Below are 17,280 nucleotides of genomic sequence, written 5' to 3'. Positions count from 1 at the left end.
CATTCCACCATCCGGCTGGAGATTTCCTCCGACGTACGCCAAACTCTCAGATGAATCTAGGGTTCGGAAAGGATGACACGCAAAAAGAATTGACCCAAATCGAAGATCGTCTATCCGGCATTGTTGTTGTGCATTGAGGAAATTACATGAGAAGGAAGAACCGAGGTTTTATCTCGACCGATCACAAGTCAAGGTTTGGTTTTACAGTGCCGCTGAAGCCTGGCTTGGGAGATGCACAACTGAAGAACAGAACATTCATGCTTACTCCCGTTTCTCCAATGGTCAGCATAAATGCAATTCTTTCAATAGCACCACAAAATCGGTTGCACTAAACACATCAGACAGGAAGCAGGAACCAAGCTTGTCCCGATAATTTGGCAATGCTCCTTTATTTCAAATCACAGAAGACATCGTAGCCGAGTACTTAACATTCCAGTGTTACCCATCACAATCAGAATCAAATGGACAATGGAGGACCCTCCAATGTTACCCATCACAATCAGAATCAAATGGGATAACAGCCACTGAAACCTAAGCCTGAAGCTCCCAGCTGTTTGACTACAAAGTATCCAACTGATTTGATACCCAAATCCATTGCCATCTTCTAACTCTCTAAGTATTTATATAGATGCATTTTGGGAACAGCGCAACCATGCTTTGCTTGCTATAAGGGAGATTTCATGTGCAAGGCACTTCACAGAAAAGGAACTCAAGGCAGAGTTCATAGCTTTCTGATTTGAAGTCCTTGGAAGGCTGGACAACATAATGATCAATAGCTGTCTTCATCCGTCTCAGGCCTTCGGAGGTAATAGCGCAGACAATTGATCAGCACCTATACAAAAGCAAGTTAAAGAGTGCCAAGTGAACACAAGCAAAAATAACCATGTTTAGATATACGAGTATGACGTTGCTTAAATGGCAAATGAAGTATCTAATTAAAACTTGACAACACCTGAGATAAGGAGCTGTTTAGTTTTGCGCCTCTGTAGCTCACATGGAACTTGTCCTTGGCAACCAAACCCTGTTTAAGTATGAGATATGAGCTCTGATGGCCTTAGCAACTAGAAGGGCAAGAAGATGGAATATGGCATACTTCAGTGTCGATCTCAGCAGATTCCACATCAATGTTTGTGTCAGCAATGATCTTGATTATTTCGAGAAGTAGGCCAGGCCGATCAGCTGTCTCTATGTAAAGCATGCTGTGCATATTCAACAAAAATTAATAAGGACAGAAAATGATGCGCATCACACAAACAAAAAGAAATACATAGCAAATTTAAATTCCACTTCTACAGCAAATGATTCTTGGACAGAGAGAGAGAAAGCGAGCAAGAGAGAGAGAGGGAGAGGGAGGAGGAGAGGGGGAGGCCGGGCGGGGGCGGGGGCGGGGGAGCAAGTGCGCGAGGGGGAGGGGGAGGGAGGGAGGGAGGGAGGGATGGAGAGAGAGAGAGAGAGAGAGAGAGAGAGAGAGAGAGAGAGAGAGAGAGAGAGAGAGAGAGGCAAATATGCATTTATACTTTTAGGTTTTTTGTAGACCAAAAGCAAGTCCTCTTATTTAGTCATTCGGAATACAAAGTAGGGGCATGGGTAGCCCAAGTATTTGAATTCCTAGTCAGCGTGGCATCCTTAGCATAAAGATGAGTCACCAGGTTTGCCGATCGTTTTACATGTACTAGTGCAAAAGAGGAGAAATTCAAACTAAGCTCTTGGATACCGAATCGGATCACCATGATTTCTGAACGGTCTGTGTCAAAGTTCAAACAGGGGAAAAAACACAGGTAGGCAGAGTAGGTTCTTATGCCAAAACCAAAATATAGGGAAAATCTGACTCCAGAGTGAGACAGATTACAAGCCTAGACAAAAAAAAAAGGCCTAGACTAGAGTTGTGTTGCCTATGCCTATCACGTTCTTGGCCTGTCTGTCATATACTTCAAAACTTTCTGTTCTCTAACCCGATCCAGTTTACTAATTACATGCCTCGTGTGAGAAGTGATGATAGCTCTTCCAGAGCATCAGCGTGGCTTGAACCTAAGAGGCTCTGGCCTATGCCTTGCCGTACACCAACAGCTAATCCATCTTGAATCTACAAATGTATAGGACTTATTCATGAATTTTCAAATATCAAGTGCATGCTAGGATAAACCATACATGGGGCATGCAAACAACATGACAGGCCAACATATCATCAAACACGAAATATAACAATTATTCTAGAAGTGATGATACATTCTTGAATCATGCTAAACAAACAGTACAACATCACTAGGAGCTGGCAGAATCAAACCTTTTTGGTCCATCATCTTCAACAACCACATGAGTTGCAATATCAATATCAACCTGCCAGTTCAAAGACTAAAGAAGTAAGTTCAGGATGAAGGCATCAAAGCACAAACCGTAGCATAACAACACAAATTTGAGGCCTAATTGTTTAAACTCTTGCAATTTCATAAAATTAAGAGAAAACATATATTTTAGTTGGAATGATATTTTAGCAAGGTACAATATAGCATCTGAAATTGCAGAATGAGAACAAGCACTATACTTGCCTTCTTCTCAGGAGGTTTTATCCCAAAAAATTCACCCATTGCTAACTTCTCGCTTGCTTCCTATGGACCGATTGATATGATTACTGTATTAGTTACATCAATGAAATAATAAAAAATATGTGAAGTAGTAACAACAGTACAACACAGAGTCACAAACAGAAGAATCTGAAACATACAGGATGATATTGCAGAAGATTGTTAATGATGGTTAGCCGTATCCTCTCTAACATGTCAGGGTCCTCGACTTTGCGCCCACTAGAGACATGCAAAAAGGAGGGAAAGATATTACAGTAAGAAATAATCCAAATAAAATTTCTCTTATGATTAATTAGATGCGGTATAGAATTTAAATGGAATCTTGGTCCAAAGGTCCCGAGGGTGCTGTTTTCTCTTTTTCCCCCCATCTATGATTGAACAAGGTATTTCAAGAAGGATAGCCTATACTCCCTCTAAGATTACTGTGATGAGCTGTAGCATCTATTCCAGGATTATATGATTTCAAAAAGCATTACTGTAGCTAAAAATAGTGGAACATTATTTCAACGAACAAATGAGTGTAGACGATCGGAGTATAGTCAAGGAAACTGATCGCTCGAAAGCTAAATACATGCACAAGCATAAATGAGCTGACATTGTGCACTTAACAGATTGAAACATTTAAAAAGTGGATGCCCTCTTTAGTTTTCTACAGAGACACAGACAACTAGATGCCATAAACGAAAAATACAGTAAACACAAAGTGGCAAGCACCCACAATCGCATGATGTGGAACTTTGTTTGTGTGACAGCTGAGTCAGTTGCCACAGTTCCTTTCGTGACATCAAGGCCAAGGTCCTTGAGTGCCTTCATCTGCAAACAGTGAATACCAGGGCAAAATAATTGACAGATACGAAAAAATTTAGAAATCGCAAAAACATGTTTTTGAGCAGCACCAATGCAAAGAAAAAGTGCAAGAGGAGTATAAGAAATTTATACCGTGTCAAGTAGTGGCCCCAAACGGTCTCCAAAACTCAACTGTACAATGGTCGCATCACGGTCTGAATCTTGATCTATCATGACAACTGGGACTGGGATTGCCTCATCAGATGTCTGGGATTAAATGTTTCCAAATAATACACATAAACATCATCAATCAGCGGAGCATAGAGGAAGTCCAAAAGCAGTGTCACAATACCAGTAGGCAAGAGATAAGAAAGATGTACTTCCTAAGACAACATTTAATCGATTGACTATGCAGGAGTAGTGGCAGATTGGCAGCTTGTATGCAAACAGCTCATGATGCCAGCAGATTGATAGACAAGCAAGCATGTATAATGAAAAACTACAAGGGCGTGCTTGGTTCCACTATATAAAGTTAAGTTCCAAGAAATTGTGCATGTACAAAGAAAAAGCTATGTGAACATACCGTCGAAGAAGCTCCCAACACATTAGCTGAGTTGACAGATCGGCAACATATTCTGGTGAGATGAAAGCGAAAAAAAGATATATGTCAGCAGTCAGCACATATAAATACAGGTTCAGACGAGATACTACTGCACATGAAAGATGTATTCAGAGAATTAAGGAACCATGTATCATAAGAATGGAACATTGGTTTATCTGAAATTTTGGCTGAGTTCAGTGTTGGACAGATACATGCACAAAACGGGAACAAATCAAAATACACAAGAGGACCTGCAGATTTTTCATGGGAAATCAATGTCGAGATCCCAATGACCAATTGCACAGCCCAGCTTGGAATAGGCGCAGGCACAATCATCTAAAGCAAATCAATGAAAACTCTCGCGCCATGGTTCCAAATCGAAACAGCCCCGTTAAACCATATCAGCTCGGTCCTCTATATATAACGAACAAACAAACAAAAGGGAACTGTAGCTGCGACCGGCGACGAGCTCGTCCCGTCAGGAGCAGCGCAAGCGGGCGCGACGAACCCATCGATTCGATCCGCGAACGCGCAGGGACCACCCAATCGGCCCAAGCAGGAGTCCAGCACCACCACAAACAAGCACGGAGTGAACCGGATTCGCCCGGGGACTAGAATCGCTCACCTCCGCGCGGCCGCGAGCGGAGCAGGGGAGGCGGCCCGGGAGCGGAGGAGCCCCCGCCGCGGGAGGCGGGAGGCCGCAGCGGCGGAGGCGGAGGGGGCGACGCTGACGAGGTGGTGGGAGGTGGCGAGAGCCATGGGGTGGCGCGGCGGCCTGGAGCGGCGGAGTCGAGTGGAATCGCGCCAACACTCTGCGCGACTGCGCCCGTCGCCGGCGATTGGGGAAGGCGAAAGGGTGGGCCGTCACCTAACGGCCTACCTGGAGGGTGATGCTTTATACCTATCTGAATTTCGAACAATCCTTGTTTCCTCCTCAAATTAAATCGTTCGTCTGTGACTCTTCGGACTCGGGATACCGTACATAGTTTCTCTGATAGTTTTCTTTTTTTATCTTTATTTTAGCTGGATCTTTAAAAATTAAGTAAATAAAAGAATTATAAAATAAAATAAAAGTCCAATTTTATTGGACTCCAATTAAGTAGATCTATACAGTGAACATACGATATGATATACTTTAGTAAAAAAATATTGTAAATTTTGTTTGCTGATATAATTGAAGAGTCTTTGATATAATATGGAATTTACTTGCTCAAGCATATATGATTTAATGAGCATAAAACTTTTACTAAAGATCAACATATAATGATTAGCCCATAAAAAGTTCATCATAATTGGAATACGGAAACTGTACCTCTGAATTAATTACAGAATAGTATATATCTAAAAAGTACAACAAATTTTTTTACTAATCTAAAAAATACAATAAAAATTTTTACTAAATTATATCATATCATATGTTCACTGCATAGATGTACTTATCTGGAGTCCAATAAAATTGAATTTTTTATTTTATAACTTTTTTATTTACTATGATTTTCAAAAATTCAGCCAAAATAAATATAAAAGAAAAGGAGAAAAATCACTTAGACAAACCAGCTAAAAAGTTATATATCCGATATCACGAGTTAAAGAAGTCGAGACAGATGATTTTATTGAGTAACGAGGAAATGAGGATTCACGCCAAAGTTCGTTGAGGTAATTTTCCCTTTTTTAGTGCCACTTGGATCATCCATCTCTTGTGTTATTGGACCTGGGCTGATTGATGGGCCGACAGCCAAGTAGTAAGATAAGAGGTCGGCAGAGTGCCGCTTCTTTTTGTTTGGGCCTTCGGGGTTTGAGAGGCGCGATAGGTGGGCCAGTTAAATCGGTACGCAGTGTATTGGGCCTCAAGGTATAGGCCCACCCGATCAGAAAGGCTAAATCAAAAAGAGTCGTCCTTGGCAGGCGGCAGCAATCTCTCTCCGTCCCCGGCGATGCCGGGAGCCAACAACGACGGAGCGCGGATGGATCCCCTGTACCCTTTCCCTCCACGGCCACGGCCATCCCATCTTCCTCCCGCTTCCTCCTATTCCTCTGCGATCCGGCCCCCAGACCCAGTCCTCACCGCCTTCTCGTCTCGCTGCCGCTGCCGAAGGTAATCCCAGGAAACTGCTCTTCCTCTCCACTTTGATTCCCTCGCGCGCGAAGATGTGCTTTTCTGCGCCGTTCAGATCGATATGGTGTTACCGGTATTTCTGTTAGGTTTGTAGTATTTTGGATCTGGTGGATCTTGGCTCGTTTGTCTGATTTGGATCCCTGGTTTGTCGTGCGTTACAACGGTGGAATTAAACAGAGACAGGTGGCATTTCAGACAACCAAATACGCATTTTTTAGATGCATGCCAATTTGATTTAATGATTTCCCACTCCCATCAGCATGCTTACCTGGCCCATTGGTAATGGTCAGCGAATTTGCTCGATTTAATGAGTTTGTGGGATTCGACATTTTCTTTAGCGTTGCTCTTAGGACGTTAGTATGATATGTGATATTTGAATTGTTGGGAATTGTTACTGCAGCATTCAGCTAGATTCCAAATATGATTGCACTGTAGAAAAGTTTTTCTTTTTGCATGACAACAAGCTATTGGTATGCTTACCGTACGTTGCTTTATGGAATTAATAATCTCTATGGCACAAGGCACAAGTGTTTTCCTCATGGAAGTCAGATTTCACTGCTAAGTCAATTGTCGCTAATAGAAGCTTTGATGCAGATTTGGCCTTGATAATGCAGAAGTGGTCTTAATCATAAAACATAGCAATGGGAATATCCAAAGTGACTGGAACCGCTGCAGCAGCTTTTCTTGTCATATCTGTTAGTTTGTGGGAGCTGGGCATGAGAATCGTTATGCTTCCTTTCCTATTCACCAGCATTGTTGCTTGCATCGTCACTTTTGCATCTCATGATGCTGTCAACCTACCTTGGATCTTGCGGAAGAACTCAGTGGGAAGATTCCCTTTTTGGTCAATTATACTGTTCGGTCCTTTCTTGATGCTTGCTCAGACATATGCAATGGTTAAGAGATTCATGAGAAAGGAGTCTGTGCATGACAAGATCGTGGAAGGCCTATATCTGGGAGGATGGCCGTTTCTGCTGAAGCATCTGCCCCCTGGAAACCCTTCTGTCATAGATTGCACTTGTGAGCTGCCAAGAAGTTCCTTTGTCCCAAAAGATGAGTATCTTTGTCTTGCAACTTGGGATACAAGAGCTCCAACACCATCCCAAATTGAACTTGCTGCACGCTGGGCTTGTGAAAAGAGATCCAAGGGGAAACCTGTTTATGTCCATTGTGCATTTGGTCAGTAGTAATTTATCTCTTGCTATATTTAACTTATGCAGAAAATTAATTTCATGATTCTGTCTCGATGTTCCTTTTATCTACAAAGTTGTACTTCCTTGTATTTAAGCCCTGTATTAACTCTTATCTTTTTTTCCTTTGTGATGGACACATTAGGTCATGGAAGAAGCGCTTGTGTCGTGTGTGCAATTCTAGTAGCGCTGGGTGTCGCTGAAACTTGGAAAGATGCTGAGAATATCATACGTGAAAGAAGAAAGATAAAAATGAATGCTCTTCATCGGAAAACCTTGGAAGAGTGGTCCAAACATCGAGCTGCTCAGAAAAAAGGAAATTAGGTGTACGTGATAACATTTTCCTCAGTGATTTAACGACTGTTTAAAACATCATAAAGTGGCCATATTAGGGCCATTGTAAGATTGTAGCATTCTTGATGTCAAATAATACAATGCACTTGTCAATCATTTGCACATGAGAGAACTATTCAGCTTTTAACTATATGAATGCTCCCTAGTTGTATTTGTTATAGAGCTCCTGTGGGTAACCCCTTCTGGTCACAGTTGGAGTGGTAACCACTGTAGTGTACTCTACAAGCTTATTTATTTTGGAAGCAATGTTCTACTTTAAAATATGTATGAATTTATACCATGTCTGGAAAGCAAATTTTCTTGCCCTGTTCATTGACTGCGAGTTGACATTATCCTTAATGATTTTTCTTTATGCAACAAAATAGGTGGGTACAGACAAAGATCACAAGCATAATAACCAAATTTAATTCAGGTAGTGTATTACTGCACTTTACGTATTACTAGATATACAATCATATACGTTACCAGTTAGCTCAACCATCCAATTCAACATAGTCTGGTGCTGGTTGTGCAGTAATGCTCAAACCAGTAATCATCAGTAGAATTGCTGAATATTTTTTTTTCATTAACTACAAAGAGCCTGTTTGAGAATTTAGACTGGACAGAACCAAAAGAATGCACATTACTGGATAACAGATTCTAGTTGTTCTTTTTTCCTCTCCTTCTCACTCCACAGTGAACTGAACAATTTCACCTCCTGGAAATTGTTTGTACAAGTTCCACACCTTCTTAGAAACACTGTTACTGTTTCCCAAAAAACAATTCCAGAAATACTCTATTTCCGGAAGCTTCCTTCATTTCCCAGGTCTCTTCTGTGATTCTCAGATATTGCACATCCCAAACTTCTCTTCCAAGTCATTTTTCTCTTGCTCCTAAGTTGAAGGTTAGTTCCACTACATGTGTGATTCAGAAGGCTGAAAATTGACTTTGGGATGGTTGGGCTGCAATGCTTATCTCTCCACAGTTTCCTTCATCTGTCACTAGCATCCTACAGGCAATACAGGCACCAACCATCAATAACAAATAGATCCGGGAAGCATGAGCATCTTGAAAGATATGCTATATCTATTCAGCTAATTATTTTAGAGTTATATAGGAATTCAGTTAGTTGGCCAAAGACCTCAACAAAGTAACTGAAATATGCCATAGCATGGTCCTTCTTTTAAGGTAGCATGGATTTTATTTTTTGTTATGGTTGCTTTCTGACTTTTGATTCTGGTAGGAGGGAGGTCCACTCCCTGTTGATTTAGTAGGTCACATTAATTTCGCATGCCTGTACAGTGTACAGAGCCCTGTTTCACTCTATTAATGTGTACTTGAATTTGTCCAATCATTCCTGAATGCTACCTTCAACTACTAGAGGTTGGGTACTTCTTTCTTAAATCATCTGAAGATGGGGGGTTGTCATAGGAACTGCATGGTGCTTACTCTCGAGGCCGAGAAGCCCAGAGGGAGCTTAAGGCACGAAGGCGGTTGTGGTATTCTCCAATGGCCAAGAACCATCGAGCTGCCTGTCGAACTGTGAGAATCCTGTGCATCTGATGAAGAGTCTGTTGCCTCAAGTTATCAGCCTGGAAATTACACATGTAGTTAAATTACATGTCGCAGGAACAATATACAGATGCATTCCAAAAGGATACCATCTCATGTTAAGTTGACAAGTCATTTTTCTCTACCATCCAGTCTTGAAATTTCCACATTTATACATGGTCAGGCAGAATATATTTGGATATGAGTTAGCTGCAAAGTCCAAATTATTGAAACCTGACATTGTCCAAAAGGGACAGTTGATTATTTTTGGCATATCAAGTATTGAATGAAAGTTGAGTGGACAATTTATAACACTGACCTAATGATCGAGATTAAAGTATAGATGGAAATATTCCTAACCTGTATCACGAAACCTTCAAGGTTGGACAGCTTGCCAAGGGCAAGGGCCATTTGACCCATGATGCTCATGTTGGCGTCGTCAATCAGAGATCCACCGGCCATGGTATCAGCCAGAGACTGATGCAGCTGCTCCAGGCCCTGGGAGAGAGCTTCCTCTGCCTGCTGTGATGACTGTTGAAGGTTGCAGATGCCTACCAGTTGCTGTTCTGTCAGGGGATCTAGCTGGGGCAGCAGTGTCTGCAGCAACATGAGAAAGTTTTTAACAAAATTGAGAAAATCATATGGACTCATATGTAGCTTGAGTTCATTTTTACTCTACTGAATTGATTGATGTACTGTTTTTTCACTGCAATGTCTAGCTGTCAAGTGAGCTTTGTCCTCGATCTGTGCCAGGTGCATTTTGTAACCAAATCTATGCATGCGTGAGTTCGACATATTCAGTTGTCAGATACAAGTTAATACCTTGAGCAGATCGGAGGGCCTGAATCCACCCATCCAGAGGAAGCATCGCTCGGCAGGGGTCGTCCACACCCCGGTGATGAGGTGGAACACGTCGGACTTGGCTGCCACGGCCTTGATCTGGAACAGCTCGTCGTGGTGGGTCAGGGCGTCATCCACGATGGCTCTAAGGTCACTATCCGGCAAGTGAGCGTGCAGAGCTCCGTGAAGCTCGGCCATGCGCCGGCCGTGGTCGTCCAGCCACCGGGCATACTCCACGTCGAACATTGCGGCGCCTGGATATGGACCAGCACTCTCCAATCAGACAAGTGGATCATAAACTATGGCCGATGGTACATGCAGATAAAATATGAACTATATATATGCAAACACTGACAAGAAAGTTGAGAAATGAGGATAGGATTAGGCACCTGAGCTGGTGTTTGCACCTGGAGTTCCACCAAGAAAGAGGCCCTACAGAAACCCACAAGTTTAGATTTCATTGATTCAGATGTTCAGTTAGTAGTCAGAAGGCAAAGCACAAGGGTATAAAGTGTACCTGGGAACGGGCTCGCTGCATGTCCTGTTCCATCTGAGCAAGCTTCAGCTTGCTACTTTCAAGCTGCTGAATATAAGCCTATGGAACATTGACAAAATCAACTGTCAAGAACTTAGGAAAGTCGCAGCTGAAAAACTTCAGTTCCCAAGTAGCTGATGCTCAAAACATCACCTTCTTTCGCAGCCGGCTTTTGCGTGCAGCTTCGCGATTCTGAGCCAACCTTCTGATTGTCTGCTGACACCAAGAGAGAAGATGAAACTCATTGTCTAGGATTTTCAAATATTTCATACACATCGTAAACTGAAGCACTCTAAGCATATGCACGCTGACCTTTGGATCAAGAGTCTTGCCAGACTTTGTAGTGGAACTTGTAGCCATGTTCTGCATACCAAGTAGACACGAACAAGTCACAACATGTAAATTGGTAAACCTGAGAGCACAATTAGTCAAAAGGAGAAATGAAATAAGAATATTGTTGTTCATCTGTGTGTCCAGCTGTCCATGGCATGAACAATATATAGTAGGATCTCGACATTCTAGTTACATCAAGCAGAAATAAAAAAACAGTAGTGTACATTTGGTGGAAGCCACCCACTCTTACAACAGACAAAACTTGGTTTTGCTTTTTGTTTATGTTGTTGTCACGCCCTAATTTGCAAAGTTTCTTTTGGTTAAGTGTGAATCATCCAGTCAATATTCAATGTATTCAGCCAATATATCTTGGCAGTTGATCAATTGACCAGAAAGTACCTAAAGCACCACTGACCTGACGTTGCCATTATTTAAGCATCCATTGGTGCATTTCTATTAGGGCACAATCTTGGAAGCTACAGACCATAATATTGTAAGAATGCTAGCTTGTCTCCTATTGCAGCACCAATGGCAGTACATGATCTATCATGCACTAGCCTAACATATCCTCTACTGGACTTATCCACACCTACAGCAAAAGATTGTTGATCTAGAATAACTAGAATGACTAGTTCTTCTTAGAAGAATAACTAGAATGACTGGTTGTAGAGAATGTAGTCCATCCTACAGGAAAGGTAAATCAAATTGAAAATTTCAAAGATAGGCGATCATATTCTCCATCTAACACTAGCAGTACACAAAAACACTAGTCAAGTGCAAGAAGCAACTAGAAACTTTTCTTATTTCTATAGGGGCCTAGGGACCAAAAGATTCACCTAACATGTTGGGATTGGCGATCTTGGGAGCAGCAAGATCATAAATGCCCTGGAATAATGTGTTCTTCTACCACAATAGGAGCATGTAGCTAGCTGAGCATCTTGGAAGTTGTGGCCTTTGTGTTTGTAGGCTAGGCAGCGACATGAGGCCAGGATAGGGAACAATACATTACATTGACATGATAAGGATGAGAAAGGAGAGATGGATGCAGAAGCAAAGAACAGATCCAAAGAGGCACAAATCTGTCAAAAAAACTGAGAGATGCGGCTATGGAAATCAGAGAGCAATGCCTACCTTTTGCTGAATCTCCTGCAGCTGCTGTGAACCTTGATCGAACTGGCTTGCCATGTTTTCTGTTGCTCCGTGCTGGTCTGAGGAGTGGTTGCTGTTGTTCTTGCTGCTGCTCTCCGAGTCTTCTGTGCTGTCTGCCGTCAAATTTGAGCCCTTCTAACGTGCAAAAGCAAATGGGAGGCAGTTGGAAACTCGTGTTCTTGTTTCTGCTTGTACCAGCTAGACGCACAAATAACTCTACACTTTGTAGCAAGTCCATACCTTGGGTGTGTGAAGAGACCTCATAGGCCAAGCTGGGAAGATGTCCAATGTAGGAGGTGGCCTAGCTGTAGCCGTTGCAGCTATAGCAGTGGAAAAGGCTGCAAGAAGATATCACAGGGGAGGAAGGAGATCAAGACATGTATCTGAAGTACTCTAGCCGAGGTGAAACTGAAACCGAGAGAAAGCATTGGGATCACAAGGGAAAGCTAGGGAAGTGGGGGGCCACTGTGGCAGTGAAAGTGAGTGGAGCTTATTCTCTTTGAACTTGTGTGCCTGTAGTCTGTAGAGAGCCAGAGAGTTGGTAGTGTGGTACCGGTGTACTACCATGGAGTTCAACTTGTTGCACTCTAGAGAGAGAGAAAGAAAGGAATCACAAGGTTGTCAGAGTCACACACCATAGCACAGCTGCACAACTGCCCTTCCTGCTGCTCCTGCATGGTTGCTTTTGACTACAATGCCCTAACCCATTGCAAAAGTGGCTCACAAGGTTGTGTGCTTTTAGCCTTGGCCAGCCAGAGAGAGAAAAGATTGTGTGTTTTCTTGGTCTTGGTCAGAGCCAGAGAGAGATAGAGGCTGAGAGGAAGAGAGAGAGCAAGCAGAGAGCTGCTTACGCGTGGCGTCTCCATGATGAGCTGTGGAGGTGGTTGCAGCTTGAGTTCTTCTGAGTGAGGCAACCTGGTGCATGAAAGCCTCTTCCAGCTCTCCAAAATAGGTAGCTCCTTCTTGGTCACTACCAGGCATGTGAAACGGCAAGTAGTAACCATTAGAGGCAGGAAGCATGACGAATCGTTGGGGGAGAAGGACGACTAATATGACAGGATAACCAGAGAGAAATTTGGGAACTCGTGCAAATTTGCAAAAACTTTGAAAAAACTTGCAAGGTCGCTCATTCATTTCTTTTTTCTTCATTTGCATAAATCATAGTTACCAAAAAGTGGAAATAGAGATGATGAGAGAGAGAGAGAGAGAGAGAGAGAAAGAGAGATATTCTTACAAGAAATTTGGAGTAGAGTTGGCGATGGCACCATGGAAGCCATAGCCAAGAGCACAAGGATCCTGCCTTGAATGACTAGAACTACTAGTCTCTCCCATGCTGTGAGGAACTCCTGTGTGATATATCCGTGCCCGCAGCCTCAAATCCTTCTGGTTCTTGTAGATTAGCTAGCAACCTAGTTCAGAACACAAAAACATCAAATTGGCTGGTGATGATGCTATATACCGCTAGCTCAGAAAACACATGCATGCACAGGAGAACATACCAGGATTGAGAGATCTACAACAAGCAAGCAAGATCCCAGGAGACACCGAAATAATTTGGAAGCCTTGGAGAGGAGTTGGAGAGGGCAGGGCAGGCACTCTTGACCGTTTCTGCTCTGAGTTGCTCTTGCTCACACGCAGCTTCTTGTTTAATATGACACTGTGTAATAGTTTCAGCTTCTATAGGTGTGCCGATCCCACAGTTCAGACGAAGATTTTGTCCTTATAGCCTTCTTTTGTACTGTGATTTTGTTCTTCCCTATCCAGAGAGAGAGAGAGAGAGAGAGAGAGAGGAGGCCTAGGACCTTGTCTTCACTTGAAAACTTGTCATGAAGCCACAGGAATCCCAGGCTGCACTCTTATCTCATTGGAACTGACTTTGGTTGGCCCCAGCAAGTCCCTCTAATTTATCTTTCTTTATTCCTTGCCCTTCTTTTGTTCCAAAGTTTGAAACACATGTACATGTATGGTTATGGGTAGAACCTATTTTTTCAAATTTTAGGTGCCGCAGAAAAAGTTACAGTTTCACATTGAGGACAACAATTCTATGGCTACTGAAAGTAACTGTTGCTATAAACCCATCGTATAGAGAAACACTGCAGTCATAAATGTACACCGTGAACCATTTTTTGTCTGTCTTGAAAAATAAAAGCAGGATCTCTTCCATTCCAAAAGCTGGAGAGGGAGAAAGCCAACGAATAAGAACAGAGAGGTCTGTGGCCAGGCCACAAAAGCCAAAATAATGTTACATGAGATATGAACACCGCTAACCATATTTTAACATTTTTTTCATTCCCATCCTTTCTTTATTTATAAACATATTCTGGCCCGATGGTAGATGCTTAGGTCTTATCTAGATCTCAACAAACATTCTGCGTAAAAATATAAATGCATTATGTTTCTTATTTAAACTAGATCAGCAATTCAAAGATTAAAAAAAATAACTGAACTGATTGAAAGCATAATCTGAACATAAACCTGTAAAAAACAAGTCTACCTTTGAGGAATCTCATATCAATTAGCTAGCAACTACAATTCAATGTATTCTCCAACATTCGTGCCGATGCGCAATTATGCAATAAGAAAGTAATGACTAAACCAACTGGAAGGGCAACACCAATATAGCCGTTTTATTCCTGGTATTAATTTAATTTTCTCGCCACTGCCCCCTGTTAAAGAGTCAACATCCATGGCTTGTCAAACAAAACCTACTCCCACCCCAATCCAATGATATCCATATCCAAAACACGAGCTAACATATTGAATTCATGAGTCCAGTGTTAAGTCTAATCAATCGATGGGTTTGTTTTGCTAGCTAATATGTCACTTGTCATTGATGTGCTGGACTACGATTAAATAATTTGTATATTTTAGCTTCTTGCAGAAAAATTAGACAGCAGCTGAAAGCAACGCTTTCATGCCTAGTGTGATTCTGCAAAAGTGTAAACCAGGAACTTCACTGTGGCTTCCTAAAGTCACACACTGACACCATACCTGAACTCTAGTGGTCACATGACTCAACTGATGTAATTTACAGCTGTGGAAAATATACAAGGCATAGCATGTCCAATCTAACTAAAGAGAACGAACTGCACTATCGTGTGATTCCACATCAGATGTTCACAAAGGAGGAGATAAATTTGGCATGTAAGTGTTATCCTACCTTGATTCCTTGCCGGCTATCACCGATTCACCAACAAATAGTAGAAGTGTAGAACCTTTTTCAATTAGGGAAGCGGGTTAGCTGGAATCAGAACAGGTATCCCTTTCATTTTACACTTGAAAAATTAAGTACTTTACTAATCTATGCTGTTCCTATCAAGCCTTTTTTATTTGTTTTCCTCTGTCCCCACCCGCTATTCTCCTACCAATGATTGGCATGAAAATCTGCTGCACAATAGAATTTATATAGTGGCACAAAAGGAGGAGACTGCATATGATTGGGTTAGGTGATGCATGAGTCGAGCTGCTAGTAGAAAAAGATGGAAAATCTTTATGCCTTACCACATTTCATATCATAAAAAAAAAAGAAAACAAAAGTATGGACGAATGCTAGCATTTGGTACACATAGTAGTTGAAAACCTCATGCATTATTTGGAGTAGCTCGTCTAACCACTATCAATTGAAGAGCTATGTGTTGTTTGCTCGGATTCGACTATATTAATAAGTAGTTTCTATGATTAGAACTGTTGTTGCATACAGCTTCACTTAAGCAGAATGGCCGGAGGTGGGGCATTAAGTAGCTTACTATAGCTAGGCTGCTGTATGCTGTATGCTGTATGCTGTATGCATGCATGACATGAGGATTGTGCCATTCATTCCACTGGAAACTTCCTAATAAGGCATGACCAAGAGCACCGTAAGCATACAACTCCCATCCGCACAAGAAAAAGAAAACCACGTGCATTTGATGTGGATAGTGGCTGATGTAACAGGAACTGTTCAGTGCTCATCTGTACAACACAGAGCTGCATTTCCTATAGCGCCCACCATACAATGTTTGGCTATTTTACTAAACAAGTGGCACTGAATCCTGAAAGCTCACCAGAGCTGTACAATTTTTAAGGCAGCAAAAATCGTTGGACTTGTTGGGAAGATGGGCTGGTACGAGCACTGGGTATAAAGTGGGCCTAGCCTAGCCTTGGATTGGATGGGCGACGACATGATTACGGCCCACAGGCTCGAGAGACCATTGGTACGGGCCGTTTTCAGCTGTCGTTGAGGTGGGCCGAGAAGACCATTGCCCGTCCAGTTGTGCGTCCTTCTCGGCCGAAATAGAGGTAACCTCCTGGAGCCTGTGAAATTTCCAATTTATTTTCAGGCAGATATTTCGTCCAGCTTACGGAGTAGGCAGGGCGCACCAAACGCAAAAATGATTGCGTTGCGGTCGCTTTCACCGATCGGAGTGGGCATTGTTACGGCCTCGATCCTTATGATCACACCCGGATTCTGGTAAAGGACAGGTCATCACGAACTCGCTCGGGGAAATATCTTCCTGGCTTCTCCATGGAACTTGTTAGCTTACTCTGATGTGACCAGTTTATCATGAATCCGTCGACTCGGCCTTCGAGATGATCATCGCCTGTTGATCGTGGCATGCGAATGCCGACATGACTGAAAAGGGAACTGTCTTGCAGGCATTGTTCTGATTTTGCTGCGTTTTTTCGTTGATCTACATAGCTCGTAATTACTGTGTGTTTGACAACTGAAAGAATAGAGGTGAGCACATTTTTCCTGAAAAAAACCAATGCACCGCCCGCCCGTCGTGTGCGCTTGGACCAAAACCGTAGGGCGATTACGGGCCTGGCCCAACCCAATCTAGGCTGTTCGGGCAAACGCGCACAATTGGTGGAGTCGCTTTCACTGATCCGACAGGGCATCGTGGTTTCATGGGCTAGATCCTCATGATCATACCCGGATTTTGGTGAAGCACAGGTCATCACAAACTTGGCGAAATATCTCGCTTGTTACTCCAGGAAAGTCACTACGAAAAACAAGTTACCCTGACCTGATGTTGCTTTTTTTTTAAGAAACCGGCGAGAGCTTTGCCGTTCTTATATTAATATAGGAGAGTGGGAATAAAACAACAAGGTCTGGGTTGAAAAAAGGGCAAAAAGTCGAGCTCTAACCTAATCTCCTGACCATAAATCACTCAAACACTTAGCTCCCGCCAAGCACCAGGCACGAGCTTCCTCCTTGATCTTTGCATGCAACGTTGGGATTGTCTTCGGTGACAGTCCAGTCGAAGCACCTGCCACCTTCCACC

The 17,280-nt window shown here is 42.6% G+C and overlaps 3 protein-coding genes across 4 annotated transcripts; 1 reads left to right on the top strand and 2 right to left on the bottom strand.

Annotated features, from left to right (window-relative positions):
• Positions 1-344: 344 nt before the first annotated feature.
• Positions 345-4,881, bottom strand: LOC112902311 (ACT domain-containing protein ACR12-like). Its single transcript, XM_025971327.1, has 10 exons — positions 4,595-4,881; positions 3,952-4,003; positions 3,522-3,635; positions 3,301-3,395; positions 2,723-2,801; positions 2,547-2,606; positions 2,285-2,337; positions 1,094-1,199; positions 953-1,021; positions 345-832 (listed from the first exon to the last, which is right to left on the bottom strand). Exons 1-10 carry the CDS (start codon positions 4,726-4,728, stop codon positions 770-772), a joined length of 825 nt encoding a protein of 274 aa, XP_025827112.1. The 5' UTR covers positions 4,729-4,881; the 3' UTR covers positions 345-769.
• Positions 4,882-5,871: 990 nt separating this feature from the next.
• Positions 5,872-7,731, top strand: LOC112903213. Its single transcript, XM_025972446.1, has 3 exons — positions 5,872-6,064; positions 6,680-7,264; positions 7,421-7,731. The coding sequence occupies exons 2-3, from the start codon at positions 6,727-6,729 to the stop codon at positions 7,597-7,599; spliced, it is 717 nt and encodes a 238-aa protein (XP_025828231.1). The 5' UTR covers positions 5,872-6,064; positions 6,680-6,726; the 3' UTR covers positions 7,600-7,731.
• Positions 7,732-8,086: 355 nt separating this feature from the next.
• On the bottom strand, positions 8,087-13,707 carry LOC112903212 (transcription factor TGAL4-like). Of its 2 annotated transcripts, none has more exons than XM_025972444.1 (13): positions 13,516-13,707; positions 13,251-13,425; positions 12,868-12,986; positions 12,257-12,354; positions 11,999-12,151; positions 10,847-10,897; positions 10,688-10,747; positions 10,517-10,594; positions 10,389-10,431; positions 9,982-10,253; positions 9,520-9,756; positions 9,058-9,200; positions 8,087-8,617 (listed from the first exon to the last, which is right to left on the bottom strand). In XM_025972444.1, the coding sequence occupies exons 2-13, from the start codon at positions 13,346-13,348 to the stop codon at positions 8,536-8,538; spliced, it is 1,434 nt and encodes a 477-aa protein (XP_025828229.1). In that variant the 5' UTR covers positions 13,349-13,425; positions 13,516-13,707; the 3' UTR covers positions 8,087-8,535. The 2 variants fall into 2 exon arrangements, with proteins under 2 accessions (XP_025828229.1, XP_025828230.1); XM_025972445.1 differs by having other exon boundaries at positions 11,999-12,148.
• Between the last annotated feature and the right edge of the window lie 3,573 nt (positions 13,708-17,280).

The sequence above is a fragment of the Panicum hallii genome, chromosome 8, assembly GCF_002211085.1.
Source record: "Panicum hallii strain FIL2 chromosome 8, PHallii_v3.1, whole genome shotgun sequence".
In the NCBI taxonomy this organism is placed as follows: domain Eukaryota; kingdom Viridiplantae; phylum Streptophyta; class Magnoliopsida; order Poales; family Poaceae; genus Panicum; species Panicum hallii.
Note: the sequence above shows the minus strand (reverse complement) of the source record. Positions and strands in the feature narration are given on the sequence as shown.

Excerpts from the sequence above, each read along its gene's own strand:
- LOC112903213 (XM_025972446.1), top strand. The coding sequence starts at position 6,727 with ATGGGAATATCCAAAGTGACTGGAACCGCTGCAGCAGCTTTTCTTGTC. Across the intron at positions 7,265-7,420 it reads TTATGTCCATTGTGCATTTG|GTCATGGAAGAAGCGCTTGT; the intron begins GTCAGTAGTAAT and ends TGGACACATTAG.
- LOC112902311 (XM_025971327.1), bottom strand. The coding sequence starts at position 4,728 with ATGGCTCTCGCCACCTCCCACCACCTCGTCAGCGTCGCCCCCTCCGCC. Across the intron at positions 2,338-2,546 it reads TAAAACCTCCTGAGAAGAAG|GTTGATATTGATATTGCAAC; the intron begins GCAAGTATAGTG and ends TTGAACTGGCAG. Across the intron at positions 833-952 it reads TAAACAGCTCCTTATCTCAG|GTGCTGATCAATTGTCTGCG; the intron begins GTGTTGTCAAGT and ends GCTTTTGTATAG.
- LOC112903212 (XM_025972444.1), bottom strand. The coding sequence starts at position 13,348 with ATGGGAGAGACTAGTAGTTCTAGTCATTCAAGGCAGGATCCTTGTGCT. Across the intron at positions 10,595-10,687 it reads AAAGCCGGCTGCGAAAGAAG|GCTTATATTCAGCAGCTTGA; the intron begins GTGATGTTTTGA and ends AATGTTCCATAG. Across the intron at positions 10,254-10,388 it reads AGGTGCAAACACCAGCTCAG|GCGCCGCAATGTTCGACGTG; the intron begins GTGCCTAATCCT and ends GTCCATATCCAG.